Below are 21174 nucleotides of genomic sequence, written 5' to 3' on the forward strand. Positions count from 1 at the left end.
ACAGTTTGTATGTAGCACACACTGCTTTTTATCGGTGCAGTACAATAACAAACAGGGATTCAGTCATTTCCTTCCTTGGATCTTGAAAGACACTGGCCATCGTAGAAAAAGATCACTCCACAAGAGCAGCAGTTTTATAGATGCTCTGACCCGGTCATACAGCAGTCACAATCTGGACCTGTGACTTTTCTACAGGAATCAGCCTGTATGAGTTTTTTTGCGCCCAAAAACTTTAACTGCAATATCCAACATTGGCCACTTGATGGCGCCATCAATTTAAGATTTTCCTCCATGAAAGTAGATGGTTATTTGTACTCATGCATATTTTGTGGCAATTACCAAACGCATGCATGGTTGGACAAATTAAGACAAAATAGAAATAGTATAAGAAACAATAACTCTGACAGAAAATGAATGCAGTCTTCTTATATCAATTTATTTGATACAGATTTGTCATTTTATTAACTCGTGTCGTAATTAAAAATATAACACACACACAATTTTGGGTTTTCTGGAATAAAAACTCAACAAAATCAAGGGTTACACTCCTTCCAAGGTGGTTTGTGAATGTTCAGTGAGTCATGGTTCATTCTGTGTATCTGCAGTCGGTCTGCTGCGTGGCCCTGAGCTGAACCTTCATGCGGTAAGGTCTGGGAGACAGAGTGACCCCGTACACCGGGGCATAGTCTGGCCGCCCGCCGTCTTCTGGCCAAATGAACTCGAACTTCCTCAGCAATGTCACCATGATGAGGAAGAGCTCCATTCGAGCCAGACCTTCTCCGAGACACATGCGAGGTCCTGGGACATGTTTTTTAATCAGTTAGTCACGCGCTGCTCTTAAAAATCGGCATATGAAGGAGTTCAGGCTCTCGTACCTGCAGAGAAAGGCATGAAGGCCTCTGGCTTAACAAACTCCCCGTGGTCGTTGAGGAAGTTCTCAGGGTTGAACTCGTGGGGGAACTTCCACTGTCCCTCCTCAGTGAGCACAGAGTTCAGGTTCTGGATGATCGACGTACCCTGTGGTGAAAATGGAGAGCACAGAGGGAGTGAGAAAAAAAGTTCTTTGTAAGTTAATAGCTGATTGTTTGCTTAGTAAGATCGTAGAATGGAAACATGACTCGGGCGCTTTTTACCCTAGGTAAGGAATAGCCCATGAGCTCCGTGTCTTTTGTTGTACAGTGGAAGACGCTAAGAGGGACAGTGTTGGCTACCCTCTGGACTTCATGGATCACAGCCTGGATTAAAACAGATTACATGACAGGAAAATCTCAAACAGTGATTGTAGCTCTACTTTATAACAATGGAACTTATGTCAGTGCATGTAATAGCATACCTGCACGTAAGGCATGTTGTGTCTGTCATCATAACTGGCCTGATCCCTCTTCCCCAAAACATGATCTATCTCCTGCTGACATCGTTCTGACGCACAGAAGGCCGCACACATACTCTGTCATACACATAGAAGATAATGATAGAACATGCTGAATATGTGCAGTGCACGGTGCAGACGCACCTTGTATGCGAGGGTGCGTCATGAGGTAGAGGAAGCCGGTGAGCAGCGTGTTGGACGTGGTGTCGGTCCCTGCAAAGTGAAGGTCTAGAATGAACATGACGAGTCGATCCTCGCAGAACGAGGAGCCGCAGTTGCCTCGCTGGAGACAGAAGAGGGATAGTTTGCTTTGCTTTGGATTCTCTCTTGGCTATGAGCGCTTTATTTGTATGACACTCACCGTATCCAGTTCATCCAGGTAGCAGTCAAGGAAGTCTCGTGGTTGCCGGGGGACTCTGGTGGCCTTGTGCTCAGAAATCAGATGAGATACGAGGTTTTTGCAAGTCTGAAAATCAACGCACGACAATTAAAACCCCAAGTTCAGAGTTGGTAGTTTATGTCAAGGGACATAAAAGAAGCTATGTAAACCCACCTCTATGTTCCTAAAGGCCTTCATGAAGGGCAGCGGCAGCTTTCGAATCATGGGAACAGAGTCGTACAGCTGAAACAAGAGATAAATTATTGACACCTCAAGATGTGTTTGATTTAACAGTTGCAGACAGTAACTTTTGTGCACCCCCCAGAAATAGCAAATGCAGATATCCATGCACGGTCAAATAGCGAAAAGTTTGATTCACTGACATAAAATCCAAATGGAACATTTGTTATTCCAGGAATGGCAACAGCTGATTAGACTACAAAGGATCAGCAAAAAGACAGGAGAGTTTTCACAACACATGAGGATTTTGAAGTTGCTGTATGTCCCCTCAACAAATGAGGGCAGTTAATTTTCCTGTCCTATCTAATGTAAACATGTTGAAGTGGTGTTGCTAATACTTTTAGCTTTCAGCTAAGCATAGCCAAAGTTATTCAGTTTCAAGTGTATGGAGCTAGCTACAGGCATCTGACAGGATGTAGCATGCCCACAATTAACAATTCAATTGCTGTTAAACAACTTAAAATGTCACTATGAGCATATGCTTCATAATTCACAGAAAGGATGGAATGTGATCCATCAGTACTTCAGTAAGTCTTTCACGCTTTGCCATTAACACCTGTTTTGTATTCCATAGAGTGTTAAGTTTTAGTTACTTAATTCACTTTTCTGCCTCATCTTGCATTGTTACCAACATTTCCTTTGAGTTTTTTCACTTAAAAACATGATGTGACTCACCATAGCCCAAGCTCCATTAGCTATCTTGGAGTTCTCCTTAAAGCACTGAACAACCACTTTGATGAACTCATCGTCATAGTCGTAACGGGTACCAAACAGAACCTGGCAGATGATGTTGGAGGCCACATTGTGAAACAAGACTTGAGGGCTCAGTGCTGTACCTGTGGCAGACGCAACATCCCACTCAGTTCATGGAAACCGGAAGGATGTGCTAACGTTGTGTACTGCATGAGGAGCTGCAGTGAATGCGCTTGCCAATGGCATACCAATGCGTTTTTCCAGTGTTTCCATTGTGTAATCCATTTCTCCCAGAATCCTCTGCTCCATCGACTGCTTCCCAAGGCCAAAATTCCTCAAGGTCATTAGAGCAAAGCGACGATGCTCCTTCCAACCCGTGCCGTAGTCTGCTAGAACCATTCCTGTAATGGCCATGGACGAAGGTTTAAAGTGAGACAAACGTCTGCTGAATCGTAATCAGATGAACATCCCCCTGGTTATGCCCCAGTAAAGATGCCTTTCAAGTTAGGTGAGCTTTCCGAGTGCTGTGAAGTTCAATTTGTTTACAACAAAAAGGTTTTGATTGGTTGTAAGACTGGCTGTTATATCTGTATAACTTGAAATGTAACAAAATCCAAATGGCACATTATCTGACTCATAAACTGATAAGAAGGCCATGTATCACCTCTTACCATTTTGAGTAAGGTCGCTGACAAAAATGTCCTGAGGTCGTCCAGCAAAATCAGCAGCTTTTGTTATCATAGCTTCCTTCATGGCCTGCAGCCCGTTGATGATGACTGCTGGTTTGGGTCCAAGGAAGAGACTGTACACGTTTCCATAGCAGTTCCTTAGCTAAGAAAGAGACCGGTAATAAGCTCTTAGACGTCAAATTACTTGAATTACTGCAGCAATGCAACAAGACGGGTTTTAATCCGCACCGAAGTGATTGAGCACCAGTTAACAATTCAGTTGCTTACTTTGCTCAGGTTAAGCTGAATTGATAACTTGCTTTTATAGGCTGAGACTATGGACGGCCTTTGCAATTCATAACCTCACGATTTAACCTGTTGATTTAACACAAAGGTAGCTTAAAGGTAGCTTAAAAGTAACGTAGGAGTCTGTGTTTTTCCTACCCTCTCAAAGTCTCTCATGGGATTATCCAGGCTGAGGTTCAGCAGGTTACCCAGTACCGGCAGTGCGGAAGGTCCTGGAGGAAAGTTCTTGGGTCTCTGACATTTGAGACACAAAACGAAGAAGAATGCACAGATCCACAGTAAGATGAGAGAAACGAACATGGTAGCACACGCTGGGCTGATCTGAAGAGGCTCCACTGACTTTTGTCTGTTGCTCAAATCTCAGCCCTGCCCCTTCCAAATGTAAATCAGCAGCCAGCTTATTATAGACATGCGTAAGACTACTAACACAGCAGGTTCTGGCTTGAACTGATTGACACTGGCTAGGCCCCTCTGTTTTGCTTGCTCTCTTTTACAGCTGCTCTGTTTTTCTAGATCAGCAGCATGAGACACACCTGTGACGCATGTTCTCAAAAGACAAGCTAAGCAGCTATGATTGATGATGGTAGGGAATAGAGAAAAAGAAAGCATATAAATCTGAAGGAAAGATTTTAATATATCAAGTATTGGGATACATCTTGTTGTCAGTGGAAGCCACTTCAAGGACATTTAGAAAATGCACGTCAGGAAAAACAAATCCAACCAATCCTCAAAATACCAGAGAGCAGCTGATTTCCTGTCAACATTAAACACATGACGGCATTGCACATTGTGAGTCACTGGAGGGCAGCATCACATCAAACTACACCATCGGTGCACATTGGACTGGAGCAAACAAGAGTGGCTACAATAAAGTGCTTTGAAAAGTCCCATCATTGTCAGTGTTTCATAGCAGTTTAGATTAATTCAGAATTTACTCGTGAACAGCTGTCATAGAGCGAGAGCATTTCACATTTCAGAGTCAATGAGGGAAACACAAAAGTACAAGAAGGAATCGAACGGCAACAACAACAAAAAAAGAAATATGCTTCACACATCAGCATAGGGAACAGTACAGGAGTGTATTTATATATGTTCTATTGGAAGATGAATACGTTTATTGGAATTATGCAGCATGCAAAGAAAATGTTATAGACATCGTCACGTAGAAATGGCAATAATATAATAGAATTCAAACAATCCATAATAGTATAATTTAAGAAGTAATTTCTCCATGTTTCTTCATTTTAGATTTAAAGGCAGCTTGTTTCAGACAACACAACTGAGTGTCTATACTCGCCACTTTGCTGTGATGAAAACCCCGTGGCCGTCCATCTGCAGCATCCTGTAACTAGGTAAGATACAAGGCCAGAAGCCTTTGTTGTCATCTTCAAAAAGCCCACAAGAGCTATCGCTTTACACAAAGACTGGTCCCTGATCTACAAAGCGACGTCGCTGATTTACTGTGGGAGTCACACTTTCTTTGTCCACAGATTTTAAGAAACTATTATGACCGGGTACACTCCAGCAAAGAAACATGGTATTATATTGTCTGAGACTGACATGTGTCTTGATGGGATGTTGCTGTCTAGTCTGTATTAACTGAGCTTTGATCAAAGTGAAATCAAAGCCACAGTAAAGCAGATAGCAGATATCCTGAAGGACAACAGACAACGCTCCACTGCGCTCTATTTCCAGTGCCGACCTATGCTAAGGTTTGTAAGCTCAGCGAGGACCTGAAATAGAGTGACAAGCTGTCTCCATAAATACAGAGCCCCTATGGGGAAAAACATAATTGCTTTGTGATCCTATGTCAGCTTTAGGGGCCTTCATAGTGTCCTTCACCTCTCTAGAGGAATCCTATTCCTTTTCTGTAAGCACTGCTAACCCCGCTGTAGTGAGATTACTGCCTTTCCTTTTACCTCTCACTCCAAAAGGTCACCCAAAGCCCAAGAACAGGGCCCAGAGGCTGCCCCGTGTCCACTTTGACCCCGGTGACACACACATAAAAGGAGGAGCTCCATGTTGATATCGTATCGAGTGGCTGAGGTGGGGGTTGTGTATGTAAGACAGGTCAAGGCCTGCCTTTGTTTATGGACAGTAAGTCAGAGGAGGAAGGGGTTAAACCAACATGGGAAGAAACAGGTGGGCGGCACTCTTTTAGATCTTTTTTTTCCAAGGATAAGTTTTGCTCAAGGACGCTCAAGGCTAGAGTTTAGTGTCATTCCTGACTTGTTTTGTTAAGAGGGGTCTGTTGGAATCCTGTCACCTTTCATCACAGGGAGACTCCTCCTCAAAGGAGACCTGTTCCAAAAAATCACATTAAATATAGGATTGTGAGTCTTAAGGCCTCTGGTGAACCCATTGTCAATTGGTATTCTCCTCAAGTGACAGAGCAACCTGTACTGTAAAATGAGGTAGAGGGTATAGGAATTCCCAGCTTCAACAGTTGTCGTTTGTCTCTTGTATCGTTCCCACATCCATTCACCTCATTTGTATGTTCCAAAGTAACCTGGAAATAAAGCAATCACACCCACTCTGATCTCTTCTCTTGCCCATCATCGCTACCCTGGAACTCTGTGCCACTGCTCAGCTCAACTAGTGTATACTGGCCCACCTTCCTGGTACAGACTGCTGTTGTAGAAACATCCCCGACTGGGGCAGGTGACCCCACAAAGGGCAACCCAAAGTCCCGTCTGGGGGGAGGTGGAGGTTTGAGCCGGCTGCGTTTGCTTACACGAATGGATCTTGGCGTCCCTATCGGCTCCTGGGGGCAGAGAGCCACCTCACTGCCATCCTTCTCTGGAGCGTCTTCTTGGGAAGCCGAGTAACCATTGTTCCCATTTGTGTTAAAGCCAGGAGGTCCTGGAGAGCAACGCTCCAGGGATGGTGGCGACTGGACTAAATCGAGTGCACCCCCTCCACCAGAGGCCTTGCTGCCTCGCCTCTTGCGAAAACTCCCCGACTGACCAGAATGTGCCTCGGGATCTTGCTGAGCTAGAGGGGCGTTTAGGTCAGTCCCCTTGGAGGCTTCTCCAGATGAAAGGAAACACTGCTCCTCCTCAAATACTTTCCCCACCATCATCTTCCTCTTGCTCTTCTGCCTCACTGAGCGTTTGACTGCGCAGATAAAGTCCAGCACATTTAGGAAAAGGGACAGAGCGGCAACACCGAGCATGAAGTTGAGCATGACGGTCTTCTCAGTGGGCCTGGAGACGTAGCAGTCCACCTGGGTAGTGCAGGGTGGGTGCTGGCACAGAAACCTTCTGGGAATGTAGAAGCCAAACAGATAGTAGTGAGCTGCTCCAAACCCGGCTTCCAGCAGGGTCCTGAACATCAGATGGAGTATGTAGGCTCCAGTGAAACACTGGGTCCACCCCGGCTGTTCAAACACCGCAGGACTCTTGTTTACGGGCACGTTATTGAAAGGTTCGTGGTGGATTTTGAGCAGCTGGAAGGCTTTGGTGTGTCCCCAGGAGTTGATGTCCACCGTGAGGGTATTTGACACCTTGTGTACCACGTAAATAACAAAGATGATGTACGGGAGACACAAAGCGATGAGTTGCACCAGCCAGAAGCGGAAGAGTGAGACAGGGGAAAACATGTCATAGCACACGTTGGCGCAGCCAGGCTGAATAGTGTTACACACAAATCTCTCCTGCTCGTCCTGGTAGAGAGGGTAGCCAGCGAAGAGGAGGATCAGGATACGGAGGAAGATCATCACAGTGAGCCACACCTTTCCTGAAAAAACAACCGCACTAGAATATAAAATGTGCCAAGAAGTCCCAATAAAGATTGTACTCATGTTTGTAGCTGCAAAGAGAAGCCTAAACACTTTACTCAACATAGTCAGTGAAGTCAACTCACCCATCAAAGTGATGCTGTGATTGACAGAGATAAAGAGGACCTCTGACGCACTGGATCCCAACATGCTTGCTGTGCTCGAGGCCCTCTAAAATCTTCCTGTCCTCCAGTTCCAGGCCACAAGGGTAAAACCCTTAATCCTCACTCCCTGTCTATGTCTCGTCTTCACTGTCCACCTCTAGGCTTTCGACCAACAGTAGCTATCAGTAGCCCAATAACCTCGAGGAGGAAGGACGCTAAGTTTCCAGCGGTCCTCCGGCTCACACCATTCTCTCTTAGGGGGAGCATGCGTTTTGTCTTTGAAGGTAAAATCCAGTTGGGTCCATATGAGTCACCCAAGTTTCTCCAAGGCTGAATGAAGTAACCTGCACACAGTAAATACTCTTACTTCCTCCTCTGTCCTCTGCAGACAACTGTCTGTCCTCAGACAACAGAAGACGGGAGCAAGCCCCATTGTGGGTCTATTCTTAACACACTTCCAAAAGCATGTCGCCGTCCTGGCATTGCAGAGATATTTTGGTGCTGCCGGTCGTCCTTACAGGAGAGGAACGAGCCTCCTGGCTTACTCATTCTAAATTGTTGTATTCGGTTCTCCAGCACAATAACAAAACATGTTCAAACTGGCTGCTCCATAAAAAACAAAACAAAACAAAAAAAACATAACAGCATTTACAGCTACATGCTTCACCGATAAATCAAGGCAACATGTACAGCAGACTATGGATTTACTGCCGTGAAATATAAGAAGGTTGTAAAGCACTCTTTCCCACAGCTGATGCCAGTGGACAATGATTTACTGTGTAGTCAGAAATCATTGATGTGCAAGAGAAGTTTATATTACAACGTATAAAACGCCGTTTACTCTGTTGTAATGAATAAAACAAGGTTAACTGTAAATTAGCTTCTTGACTGGACCTGCATCTTCACTGTACAGATTTTACCATGTGATTATTTTACAGGTTACATATAATCGGATTCTCTGTCACATGCCACTTTCAGCCTCTCTCATGAGAAAAGTCTCTGGGGAGGACACACGGCTAAAGACAGTCGGCTTGGTTGGTAATCGCTACAGATCAGTGGTCATTAGCACTTGCATTGTGGCTCACACTAAAAATCCCTCAGAACATTCAGAGTGGATAGCAGATTTTGGAATGCAGTTGATTTTTCATATAAACTAAACAGACATTAAAAAAACATTGCATTTAAATTAGTACTGGGAGGCCACTTAAAATAAATCTATTCGATAGGCAAAGAAGCATGACCCTAGAACTGAAATGGCTCCTGATTAGCCAACACACCTACGCAACCATAGACAGCTTATATAAATGGGACCGTACCATCTCCTCAGGTAAGCACAGGGGGAGCCAAAAAGTAGAAGGCTTTCAAAAAATACTCATAATAACAGTGACAAAAGTAAGTAATTTAACATACCTGCATAATGCAAACCAAGTTTATTAACTTACCTATTAGCACACACATGAACACACTAGCTCTGGTGTAGCACAACCTGTTTAATAGGTGGACCCCACCCTCAACTACTCAACAGTGTTCTCTCCCTGTTTAGAGTTAATGATGTGCACCTGTTTTCACCGAGCAGGGAAGACTTCTCCTACACTTCGGCTGCCTATAAATGTCATAAAAGGCAATGAAGGAATGTCAAGGAGTGTTTGTGTATCTTACGCAGTCAGGGCTCACATAAAACATACTATTGTTTTAATTTCAGGCTGATATTCCCCTTCTACTTCCAGCAACCTACAACCTCATTCCTCAGTGATCTACCGGATCCAACAGCTGTTCCTCATTTGTCATTCGGAATCTTGGTTTTAGAAGTTACCAGAATTTAAAGTATCAGACTGATTCACTGATTATGAAAACATGATTGAGAAACAGACTGCTAACCCCATTAAGTATAACATATTAATTTTTTTTGTTTTACTTTTTCCCCCACTAATTATATATTAACGTTTTGCATTTGTCTGACAATTATGGCAGATTTAGAACACAATTTCTTTTGGTTTGGTTCTTCTCTTTTATTTTGAAATTTAAAAAAAAAAAAAAAAAAAAATGGAAATCAAATGTCTAAGATTTGTTAACAGCCAAACAAATCTTAAGACATTGTAAGCTTCAAATATTCACAAACTACAGCATGAATGGTGAGTTTGTGTGCAGAATATATTTCAGTTTTAATGAAGGCAAAAAGTCAATAAGGAGGGTCTGTTCACACGCTCTACCTTAACCCCTCTACAGTCGATTTGAATGCTTTGACATTGACTTTCACTAAGGTTCACCTCTTCGCTGCATTGATAGCGATTACCAGAGCAGAAACTAAAATACAAATTAAAGCTAGTACCAAAGACTAAATGTGTCTCCCAATGACATGTTAATCTCTGTATTACCACTTGCTCTGAATCAGTTAAAAACGTATAGAAACATACCGAGTCACATCTCAAATATCAAAATGTCTCAGAGGTCTAAGTGTGTGTGTAACTGATCTTTTCAAGGAAAGAAGGAAGAGATACACAGGGTTTATTGCAAGGTTTTAAAGTTTATTCTTGCACAGATCTATTTTCATTTTTTTCCCCTAAACATTGCTTCAGAAGAAAAATGGGAGCATGTCTTAAAATCATAGTCGACAACATACAGAGAAGAAGAGTTTGGCAAACTGAGAACAGGAACAAATGACAGATTAATTGGAGAGGAAAATAATACGCTGACAATAACAGAATACAGTACGACTGGTTTGAAATATCCATCAATGACGATGGAGGGGGGGCTAAAGGAAAAAGAAAAGTTCACAGCTACAGCAGTTGACTGACGTTAGCGTGGGAACCGTCATGATCAAGGCTGAATATGTCAAATCCAAAAAAATTGTCATCGTAGCGAGGAAGGAAGGAACATTAAGAAAAAGGTAAAACTCTATGCAGAGGTAGAGTTCAGTGCACAAGGCTGTGACGCACGCCGAGCTGACAGGACGCCACGAGGGCTGTCAGAGTAGTACATTTTCTACCTCGGGACTCACAGCTGACCACACGTCTTATCTCTGGGTGTAGACAACACCTGGCTGGGCTGTATGCGCACACACACACATACAATAAATAGGATATACAATCTTTGAATACCTCTAACAGTTTGAACTCACAACAGCAACTCCAGTAACGTCACTTCCCTAAAGACACGTTAAACACTTTTTTAAAATTATGTTCCACTCGTTCAAAGCCCAAATAAGCACTTTTTCTTCTTCTTTCTAAGACCAGACACCTTGTTTTTGTCGTGTACTTCAATGTGCAAACGGGCTGGGCCAGAGCAACAACAGGATGGTCCTTCATTTCTCCACGACTTTGGTACAGTTCTGTCCCGTCTCACAACCTGCAGGTCAGGCCTGACTGGTTCTCTAAGAGCTTGACAAGCAACAAAACTTACATCACAGTTGGGGGAGTTGCCAATGAAATGCATAAATGAACCTAGAGACTGAGAATTTTGAAACTTCACCTTTTTTTTTCTCACATTTTTATTTTATTAAAAAAAGCTTCGAGGTTCCAGGCCGTGGTATTTTTAGGCCCACGCGAAAGAAACAGTCTAGAGATGATTGTAAGGCAAACAACCACTGTTGTAAAGTTAATGTTAACTTCCCGTAACCGAATTTGACTTGAATGACTTAAATCAATTAAAGTTTGAAGACTTTAACTTCAACTACATCTCCAGCTCAAGAAAAATACGCAAATCAGGAATGTGAATTGTTCATGTAGAACACTGTTAATGAGGTCCAAAACTGACCAAATGCAGCGAAAGGCTCTCGCATAAGTCAAATGTTTAACCGAATACATCAGTAAATAATATTGTATTGTAACTTTTTTTCTCAAAACACCAGTTACTGGCAAACCAAAAAGCTTTTCATATTATATTTTTCACACCAACCAGCCAATCTATGGCTAAAGACATTTTTGATTAAATCTCTTTATTATTTCCTTTCTATTCGGGGTTTGTGTGTCTTCAAGTTTGAGAGGACTGTGAGTAACTAGCTTACTTGCGGCCTTTAGCTCCATAGCTGAGTGATGCTAACATCTGCATTAAGACTAAAATAAAAGCCCAACAGCCAGTGCATGTAACATTAGTCATCCTTATATTTAACAGTATACTGGATAAACTCTTGTAACAGTAGCCAAAAAGTGGCTAAAGCATTTTTGACTGCAAGCTAACAAAGCCAACTAGCAAAGTTAGCATGAGGAAAAGTAAACGTTGCACAGATTGGTGCAAAGTAAGACATTGAAACAGCTGAAGTTATTTCTTATTTCATGAACTAATCAAACTATTATTTATTGATGCATTCATATTTTGACCCGTCTCCTGCACTTTTGTCGGTTTTATGACGCCATATAAAACTACCATCATTACTTAGATCAAAAACATGAATCAGATAATGCTACCACAGACTGGGGTTAGAAAATCTTAAAAAAAAAAAAAAAAAAAAAAAAATCATAAAATGAGTTTGAATTATTTTATCCATATACCATGTACAGTATGCAAGACATAAAAAAATTGGCATTTTCTACAGCGCAAAACTTTGACAAGAAAACAGACAAAAAGTGGTGTCTCCCATTTAAATGTTAATACTTCACCTTTCTCTTTACTTGATTTGTCATAGGAACAAAGAAGCAGACATATTTACCCCCCAACACAGTAAAAACTGATCCAATATAAATAACATCATTCTGTTTTTTTTTGTGTGTGTGTGTTTTTAACAGATTTTGCACACTGCCGCTGTATTTACACTGTACAAAGAAAATTTTGCAAAATTTATACAATCTATCATTTTGTAAGCAGTGTTTCAATCATCACTTCTTTTCCTTTCATATTGGTCCAGTCTATGGACCAGCAAAGGGAAAAACAACTCATCATGCTTTTAGTGGCTTCCCAATCATAATATTTCCATTTGTGCTGTTTCTTTATCAGCTGGAAGATCCGTACAAAATGTTAAAGGACAAATAAAATAAAATACTTCAGTTATTTGATCTGTTCCTCCGGTAGAAAGGGGAGAACTGTTAAACTAGCTTATTACAGGCACCACAGGTCAGGACAATGGCAGTGAATAAAGTATAACAGAAGCTCTACAGTATTATCTGTCTTTCAGTCAATCTTCTCCCAAGTATGCATGCTTCATTGTGTCTTTGTTTCTTAATCGCGACAACGAACCGATGCATGGATATTGCTTCATCTGAATGGTGGCTGGGTGGCCACGCTGTGTGTTTTTAAGTTGGAATTCCCATTTCTTGTCTAAAAACTTGTGTGTCTGTGGATGAGAACTCCAGTTGTACGGCCGCAATGATATGTAGTCCAGTCAACTACATTTACTCTACACTCAAGTTAACAGAGGAATGTACGCGTCCTTCCTTTGTGAATGTTTGAATCTGTGAGCAGAGGCTTCTGCGTGATGGGAATACAAAAGAACAAACGCCAACAAAACACACTGAGGATTTGAAATTTGCAATGTGCCTATAAGCTGTCAAAAGATTTATCTCATGCTCCAGCAAAGGAACTCGCTGAACCAGAAGATTAGAATTAAAGGAATGTACATGGCCTCCTCTCAATCAGCTGTACGTGCCGGCTGTGCCTCACAGGGAATTATGGAACGCTGCTGTTGCTGCTCTTATGTCGTGTATTTTGCTATTTAACCTTGTTCCTATTTTTCATTCCCCGACTTCACACAGTCTCAATTTCGCCATTTCCTTTTTGGCTGCGCTCCCTTCCGCAGTCAAGGTCTCCATTCCAGCAACTTTCACTCACACACTTCAGTTTGGTTCAGCTCAGCAGCTCTGTTTGGTTCAGTGCAGGCAGCCAGTGGGACTTCTTTTATGTACAACAACCAGAGAGGGTGCAATCACACTTGAAAACGTGCCTGAAAGTGTGTGTCTATGTGTGTATGTGTGTGTGTGTGTGTGTGCGTGTGTGTGTGTGTGTGTATTCCAGACAGATCCACTGCTGCCCACCTGGTCTCACCAGGCAGAAATACAGTACAGGTCTATATATTCCTCTGGAGGCAGCCAGTGTTAGGAAATGATGGCTGGACACCACCGCACCACTGTCAGGTTGTCCGCGCTCACCGACCGCTTCTTGGCTTGTTTCTTCAAGTCCTTGTACTTGTCATCGCACAACCGTGAGATGGCCTGAAACAAAGACGAAATGAAACGGGGATGAGCACTACCATTTATTTTAGGGAGATTGATTCGACAGCGTGTTTGTTCTAAGTTGGACTGTGTTCATACATCAAGCACATTTGGAGCCCTGTTCTGCTGGGAGACTTTGGACCTGGTAGCTACACCAGGCCGTAAATCATAATGTTATACTTGATTGGTTCGAGTGAGAGCAGAAATGTCAAAATCCCATCATTTAGGCTGATGCATCATTCATTTATATTTCCTTTTTCTTCTGGTTTTGTCCTGTTATGTGCGAGTCCTGGCTTCAGTAGTCACATTATATTCAGGTACGTAAAAGAAAGTTGTCAAGTCAATAACTTGACAACTTACAACGTTACACTGGAGATGGCCCTCATCTGGCAATGAGACTACATTATTGGAAGACTGCAGGAGTAAACCTCTGAACTTGTGACCTAATAGTGGTTCAACCGGTCCTATAAGGAACTTCTGGTAGCTACAGGTCTGAGAAGAGACAACAATGGCGTCTGCAGTATAGTAAGAATCATCTACCAAACTGCTTCCAAACAGTATTCAAGGATGACTTCTCACTGCTGATTATGACTTCTGTATTTCTTTTACTGTGCTAAGTGAAGTTAATTTCCCAGCAACACTGCCCCACATCCAGCCTTTCACCCAGCAGAGCATCTCTAATCTCTGAAGTTCTGAGTGCATGCATACTGAGCTGAGCCTCTTCAAAATACTAATTACCCCTCTGGACTTGGTTCATTGAACTCCACATCCTCAGGCCGCAATAAATTGGTTTCAGCTAGTATTTGATCTCAGAATCTGTCTGCAGTATTTGGGTTGTCCTCACCTCTAGTTTCTGGGCCTTCTCCCTGCTGAGGGGCTCCAGGGGGAAGCTGAGGTTGTTGGCCTCGGCCAGGGAGCGCAGGTCAAAGTAATACTTGGCATAGACGCTGGACGGCACGTTGATGTTGAACTGCAGCAGCTCCAGGAACTGACGCTCCAGCTCATTCCTTCAGTAGAAAGACATAGAAGAGGTGTGAGTTGAGAAATGAGACCATTTTTATTTAACCTGACCTATTTGACAATCAAATAAAGTCGGACTTCATCCTCTGAAATTGTATCTCTGTCTGCAAAGAGATCATGTATAGACTGAGTGGAGACAAAGGGAGAAAGCATTAGTCCACATGAGACCTTCCTACTTGCAAATCCATCACCTCACACAGACATGTTAGGGTACCAACACAAATGCACTGACTAAAATCCCCAGCACACCCTCCAAACATCAGCCTTCATAATGAAAGTGAATGCCATCTAAGGAAGGAGCTCAGAGCATTATGTGTAAGAAAGAACATTAATCCAGCTCCCGAAAAATGTTATTGTCATGCGCCGCCTCATGTTTGAAAGCTCCGTGATCCTTTCTGCACCGTGATGACAGTTGCTTTCAGCCGCCTCTCTTCAGTCATGACCGATTCATTTTGCATTGTAACCACAATTCATCTCTCCTTCTTCTTGGCCTTTGTTCTTCGCCCACACACATTTAAAAGCATCCAGCAACAGACGAGCTAAATTTAGACTCCGCTGTAGCCGAACTGCCTAATAACGCGGTGTCTTTTTTATTCGACCCATCTCAGCTTCGCTGTTTCTAAATATTCTTTTCAGACATCGAGTAAATGGAAAGGGGGAAATCAACAGGCTTGTGTCCCGAAGCAGGGATTTGAAAAGGCTTAAATTAACCTTCTGATTAAATCTCTGGTCAAATACTGAGTCGCTCTCCGGTAAATGGCCATATGGGAGCCCAGCAGAAGCACACGCTGAGATCCGCTCACTAGAAAGAGTCCCGAACAGGTGGATTACAGACATTGCTCTGTGAATCTGAGCCCAAGGACAAGAATAGACGGCTACTGGTGCAGAAGAGTGTGAAAGCAGCAGGGGTCAGAGGTGACAACAGAGGCAACACGTCTACGGCATCGTGTTGCTCCTCGGGATATTACAGCCGAGATTCCTGTGAACCAGAGAGCGATGTGGTCTAAGAGGTGTGTCCTTGTGCTGGAAATGCCTCTACCCCGTCTTGAACTGAGGTCAGATACCGGACACACCGTGTCATATCATGTGTAAATACCAACAAAGACTTAGGAAGTGAAACACTGATTACAGGGAAAAAAAGAAGACAGATTTTAGGTACACGAGATTTTCTCAGATCTATAGTTTAAATTCTGGTGTTGGTATCCACAAGATTATTAAGTATACTATACAACAAACTGAATTACGGTGAGACTGAAAACTGGTTTCCAAAAATCTCCTGAATCACAGAGTGAACATCTTTCCAGACCAATAAAAATTTTAATACAATCTAAGGATAAATTCTAAATAAAATCTAATATACTGCTTCAGTGTGACCCCTTAAATTGAGCAGCTCTTATTGTCAGCTTGTTAGGAACTAATAAATCCTTTTTGCACAGGTCAATGACATGATAGACATTTATTTATGACACCTCTTTGTCATTCTGTTCCCTTTGGGCCATCTGAGCTGCGCAACAAAAGGCAGTCAGGGGCGTTTGATAAAGTGGACAGAGGTCACCCTGAGCAAGTCTACACCACCACGTGACTCTCAACACCTCCTCAACCCACAATGACTCAACAAACACCAGCTATTCTGGGCACAGGAAGACCCTGGATGCCTGTCACAGAGCGGGGTGATGGCAGCTAAAGTGGCAATCAGGAAGGGTTATTAACTATGGATGAGAGTTTATACCAAGCAAGGTCGGGTCCAGCCAGTTGAATTATACATTATTACTACTACTTTAGTTTTATACCATTTAGGTCATTGTTTGCAGTTTTTCAAATGTGAATTATAGAATATTATTTCTATGAGGTCTACATGTACCTCTCACCTGTAGTGGGAGACAGCTTCAGAGTTCAGGTTCTAGCTGTCAACACCGTTTATCTTGAACTAAATGAACAGTCTAAGCAGCTTTCTCCCATGCTAATGTTCTTCTAGACATCATATGATATATTCAGACATGTGATTCTGCCCCTCCCACACAAGACCATGGGTTTCCTTTTGACAGAAGCTGGTGCGGAGGAAACAGTCCAGATTTTTCTGTCTTAAAATAACCGTTATTCTGATGGGCGGACAACAGCTTTAAGGAAAAAGAAGAAGGAGCGTCTGCTGATTATGGCTTATGTATTTCACAGTCAGTGAAGAAAAATAATAAAATTCCACCAACTCCTTGTATCGTTACATCAATATATGACTTTCCACAGGTCACACTGCGTCACTACCAGTGACTATCAGTTTGCTGATGGTCATTTTAAAAATAAATCCGTCATTAAGTAAATATTAGGATCTCTTTTTTTCCTCATCCAAAAAAAGTCACTTCTGGCTCCAAAAAAGATGGCAACAGTCAAATGTCAGACTTGAGAGTGCACATTAAATATAGCTTATGATGCGATGACAATGGATGTTCTTCTTCTGTGGGTGCACTGCATCTAGGAGCACCTTTCACTACCTTCCTGTCAATAAACTTGAGTATTTGTGCTGCAGGTGTGTTTCTGGGGTGACTCACATGTCCTCCACAGTGATATCCTTGAGAATTTGGCAGTAGTCTACGTTCCAGACCGCCTGGTCGTCCCAGACCTTGGAAGCCAGGAGGATGGCTCCCAACACGATCCGCTTCCAGTTGGCAGGACAGATGTCGATCTCGGCGTACGTCAGAAGCCTCTCCAAATACACCTTAGACAAGTAAGTGTGTCACAAATAAGTATCACAAAAAAACATCTGCTTGGACACTTGTTTGAACATAAAAGATGTTAATGTATTATGTAGGTTCTTTGAGTAACTGTCACACAGGACTAGGGATGTCACGATTGGTATTGGCGACGACTGAAGAATTTCAAGATAACCACATTGGATTGCGCTTGTAGCCAAAACCAATCCTTCGTATTTATTTTACAACTGCCATAAAACATTAGGAAACATGACTAAAACAAGCTTGGAGGTACTTTAGAGACCCAGAGGAAAGACTTCTGTTGGATATAATTACTTGACTTTAGTATTTGTTGTGACACTGTGAATGTTCAGGTTTAGCTGCACACAGTATACTTCTAGTTCTTGCGCTGTTGTTTATTTTGCACAACGAAGAAGGCTCTAGTGTTCTAAAATATTATGACAGTATTTAAAGAATAACTTGGAGACAGGTGGGGATTTTTTCCAGTGCACAGCAATTCAACTGTCAAACAAAGAGGCTTAAATTGGATGGATTCAGAAGCTTATTGCACTTAATACAGTTGCATAGTGCAAGACAAGAAAATCCTGAAAGAATCACCAGGGAAATTAGTTTATTTATAACACATGCGAAAAAAAATAATAATTGAAATTTGGATTGGAACTAAGATATTAAATGATTGGATACGGATTTCGTGACTAATGTTTAATACAAGAAACTCCAATTACTAAACACTGTTTTCTTGAAGATAAATAAATGAAAATCACCAACTCAATTGTTTCATCATGTTTTAATTCCATTTTGTTCTCATTTGAAGAGTTAGTTTGCCACTTTACTGCTTTCCATTCTCCTACATACTCAGATGTCAGAGGCTGATGAAAGGACCAGCTTCCCCGGAGCTCCCCTCATAAAATATCCATGCCAATCGAACCCCTGCCTCTCTCTCTCTGCTCCACTCATCATTTCTTTCAGTAGCCAGACCTCCCACAGCCTCCACACCAAAAGCCTGAAGGGCCCAGAGGCCACAGCTTTACAAGTTGGATTTTTTTTTTTTAAGAAAGGCTGATTCTTGAGATCCACTGATCATCGTTTTGTTACGGCATGAGAGAGGATGTCTTCTATTAGATTTACTAGCTTGAAGTATGGTAGCTGGAGTGATTTGCTGCATGGAGGCGGCAATTATAATGCATTCAGCCTTTCAGTGTAAAGAGTGCACAAGTAGAGTGGTAATATTTTTAAGTCATTTAATGTAGTGTAATGTTATGTTTAATGTAGTTTTCAGTATATACTGTCTGTAGTACTTTAATTTTGATACATATTTCTGTCATCTCTGTACATATATCATCTGTGTACTTGTATTGCAGACCTTCTGAACGTGAAATTTACAAAAGCTTTAAACAGATAGTTTCATAAAACAATAAAGCTCGTTCTTTCTTGTTAATGAAATTTCTGCCTGGCTGACCAGAATGCTACATTTTGCCATTTTCCGCACACATAATTTACCGTGGAGTTGACTGAATTCACAGCAATACACTAGTTTAAAACTTTGGAATCTGTCTCCTCTCAGATAACGAGTCTAAGTTTGCAGAGATGTTGTATTTTTATGGCAGGCTCGAGCACACTGTGTATCCCACTCAATTTAAATTCTGTCTGAATGTGTTCGGCGGCAGAACTGTCAGTGTTATAGGCCTCCAAGACCCAAAAGAAGAAGAAGAAGAAGAAGAAGAAGACAACTGCTGGACACTGGATGGTCATCTGCCTGAGGTGTATTACCATCTAATTAGTACACATGAAATTGTAGCCTGTGGTTTGGACAAACAGGGAGGTGCAAAAAATGTTCTTTCATCTCATTTTGCAGCTTGCTTTGACACAGCTCAGGTAGCTAATTGGACAAGTCATGGTGAGTTTGGCTTTGTGCCTGCAGGCGATGCTCGCCTATCTCTGTTGTGGCTCAGTGCTGGCAGCAAACAGTGAAGAAAGCCTTAGCGAAATGAGGGCCCGACCACATGCTGGTATGCTCACTACACAAACAAGCACAACAAAGAATCTAGAGGCAGTGTGTTGGGCAAACAGTAGTCCCACTCAACCAGAAGAAACCCAAATGATTTAATTGTGTGAACCCTGGGCTGATGTCAAACTAAATACGGGCTCAATAACATCATGACCACTGAGAGGAGAAGTGAATAACACTGACCATCAGTTATTCAATGTTTTGTTGGGAAACGTTTGGACCTGGCATTCATGTTTTTAATTAGACATGTACCACCCACCTAGACCAGACCAGACACCCTCACCCCATAGCAAAGACACTCTTTGATGGCAGCAGCCATCCCCAGCAGGATACAGCCTGACACAGACACACACAGAGAAATGGTTTATGAACAACTCAAAAACATGAAGAACAGTACAGTTCCTCGTACAGTGGCCTCGTAATTCACTAGATCCAAAACTGATCAAGTATCTGTGGGATGATCCACAGAGGCCCCTCCCCTCAACACATAGGACCAAAGACCCCACTAATAACATTCTGTTTCCAGACACCACAGGACGCCCTCAGAAGACCCATGTCCATACTCTGATGAATCCCAACTGTTTTGGAAACACAAGGGAGGCCAACATAATATTTGGATGGCAGTCATAATGTTATGCCTGACTGGACTATCCAGTTAGACCAATGCATCAACTTAAATACCCGACTCTGGCTTTCATAAATGCACAATTTGACCAGTTGAGCTGCAGCCTAATGTCTAACACTATGTTGCCTGTGTTTGAAATGTTCTTGTTTCTGTCTACCGGGACTTATTTTGACAACTGGGAATGATTTTCATAAAAAGAGACATGCTGACTCTCATACTTTTCCATCCACAAAGAAACCTTCACTTTGCCGGTAACGATGTAATGACTGTGGAGGGAAGGAAGACGCCCAGCATCCACCTCAACTCCCTCTGTCTAAAGTTAGCTGCGTCAGCTAAGCTAACACCATAACCACTATCCCCACAGCCTTATTCAATTACTGATGGCATGCCAGGCTCCACTCTGGGGGACTGGAGGAGGAAAACCATATGCCAAGCTGTACTCTGATTTTGCAAGTCTTAAACCATTCTCGTAAAAGGCCACCTGTGCTTGGACGCAGACACTGAACACTCACAGATACGGTATGTCAGTGTCTTTGACAAGTGGCACACCCATTAAAACGCACACACGTTTTCCACATTTGTGCATCCGTCAGGAGGCACAGCAACCTAATACAAGGCCACCAGGCTAGCCATGTTACCCATGCACTTTCCTGGTCTCCAGGGATTCATGTGTCGGTGGCGGAAAGAGATGTTTCTGGGCAGATGAGTGTATAAGGGGAGTGAGTTCATTTCCAACTCAACATGACTAATACAAGTTAAATATAGTAGATGGGTAAATCAATTCTGTACTCATGTGTGACTGAACATCCCTCGAAATGAAGATCCGAAACACATACTAACGCTTAACTGCATAAAAGATTAAAACTTGAAAAGGCAATTCCCTAATTAAACTATATATCTGTTATGTTCCCATTTTCTGTTCTCTCTTGTTCACTTTTCATTTCATTCCTTCATTTTATTAGGGCATTCCCCAATTCCAGAGGGTTATATCGAGCATTACACTTGATTTGGGAGGGAGAATTCCAAAAATAAGGACATAATAATTTAAGGAAGGCAGCAGAGGATCGCAGAGGAGGCAACCAGGAAGCAACACTCCCTCCTAGTGTCAACTCCTGGAACACACGCTCACACACGCAGAC

At 42.4% G+C, this 21174-nt stretch overlaps 2 protein-coding genes across 5 annotated transcripts in view; both read right to left on the reverse strand.

The window, feature by feature from the left end:
- Positions 1-415: 415 nt before the first annotated feature.
- Positions 416-8430, reverse strand: LOC124995766 (cytochrome P450 2F2-like). Its single transcript, XM_047568423.1, has 13 exons — positions 7520-8430; positions 6390-7393; positions 3794-3889; positions 3353-3512; positions 2930-3082; positions 2664-2824; positions 1923-1991; positions 1731-1835; positions 1514-1652; positions 1334-1419; positions 1134-1235; positions 876-1017; positions 416-798 (listed from the first exon to the last, which is right to left on the reverse strand). Exons 1-13 carry the CDS (start codon positions 7581-7583, stop codon positions 587-589), a joined length of 2493 nt encoding a protein of 830 aa, XP_047424379.1. The 5' UTR covers positions 7584-8430; the 3' UTR covers positions 416-586.
- Positions 8431-10041: 1611 nt separating this feature from the next.
- Positions 10042-21174, reverse strand: part of ccny (cyclin Y) — a 38003-nt gene continuing 26870 nt past the window's right edge. For all 4 annotated transcript variants that reach the window (XM_047568211.1, XM_047568209.1, XM_047568210.1 and 1 more), the window contains 3 exons: positions 17241-17407; positions 14522-14684; positions 10042-13677 (listed from right to left, as the gene is read on the reverse strand). In XM_047568211.1, coding sequence (XP_047424167.1) covers positions 13561-13677; positions 14522-14684; positions 17241-17407 — 447 coding nt within the window. In that variant the 3' untranslated portion in view covers positions 10042-13560. The remainder of the gene's footprint in view (positions 13678-14521; positions 14685-17240; positions 17408-21174) is intronic.

Source organism: Mugil cephalus, chromosome 18, assembly GCF_022458985.1.
Source record: "Mugil cephalus isolate CIBA_MC_2020 chromosome 18, CIBA_Mcephalus_1.1, whole genome shotgun sequence".
Lineage (NCBI taxonomy): Eukaryota > Metazoa > Chordata > Actinopteri > Mugiliformes > Mugilidae > Mugil > Mugil cephalus.

Bases quoted from the DNA above. Each gene is read 5' to 3' on its own strand.
- LOC124995766 (XM_047568423.1), bottom strand. From the start codon at position 7,583: ATGTTGGGATCCAGTGCGTCAGAGGTCCTCTTTATCTCTGTCAATCAC. The intron at 7,394-7,519 runs GTGAGTTGACTT...TTGTTTTTTCAG, and splicing joins TCACAGCATCACTTTGATGG to GAAAGGTGTGGCTCACTGTG. The intron at 3,513-3,793 runs GTAGGAAAAACA...TCTCTTTCTTAG, and splicing joins CCATGAGAGACTTTGAGAGG to CTAAGGAACTGCTATGGAAA.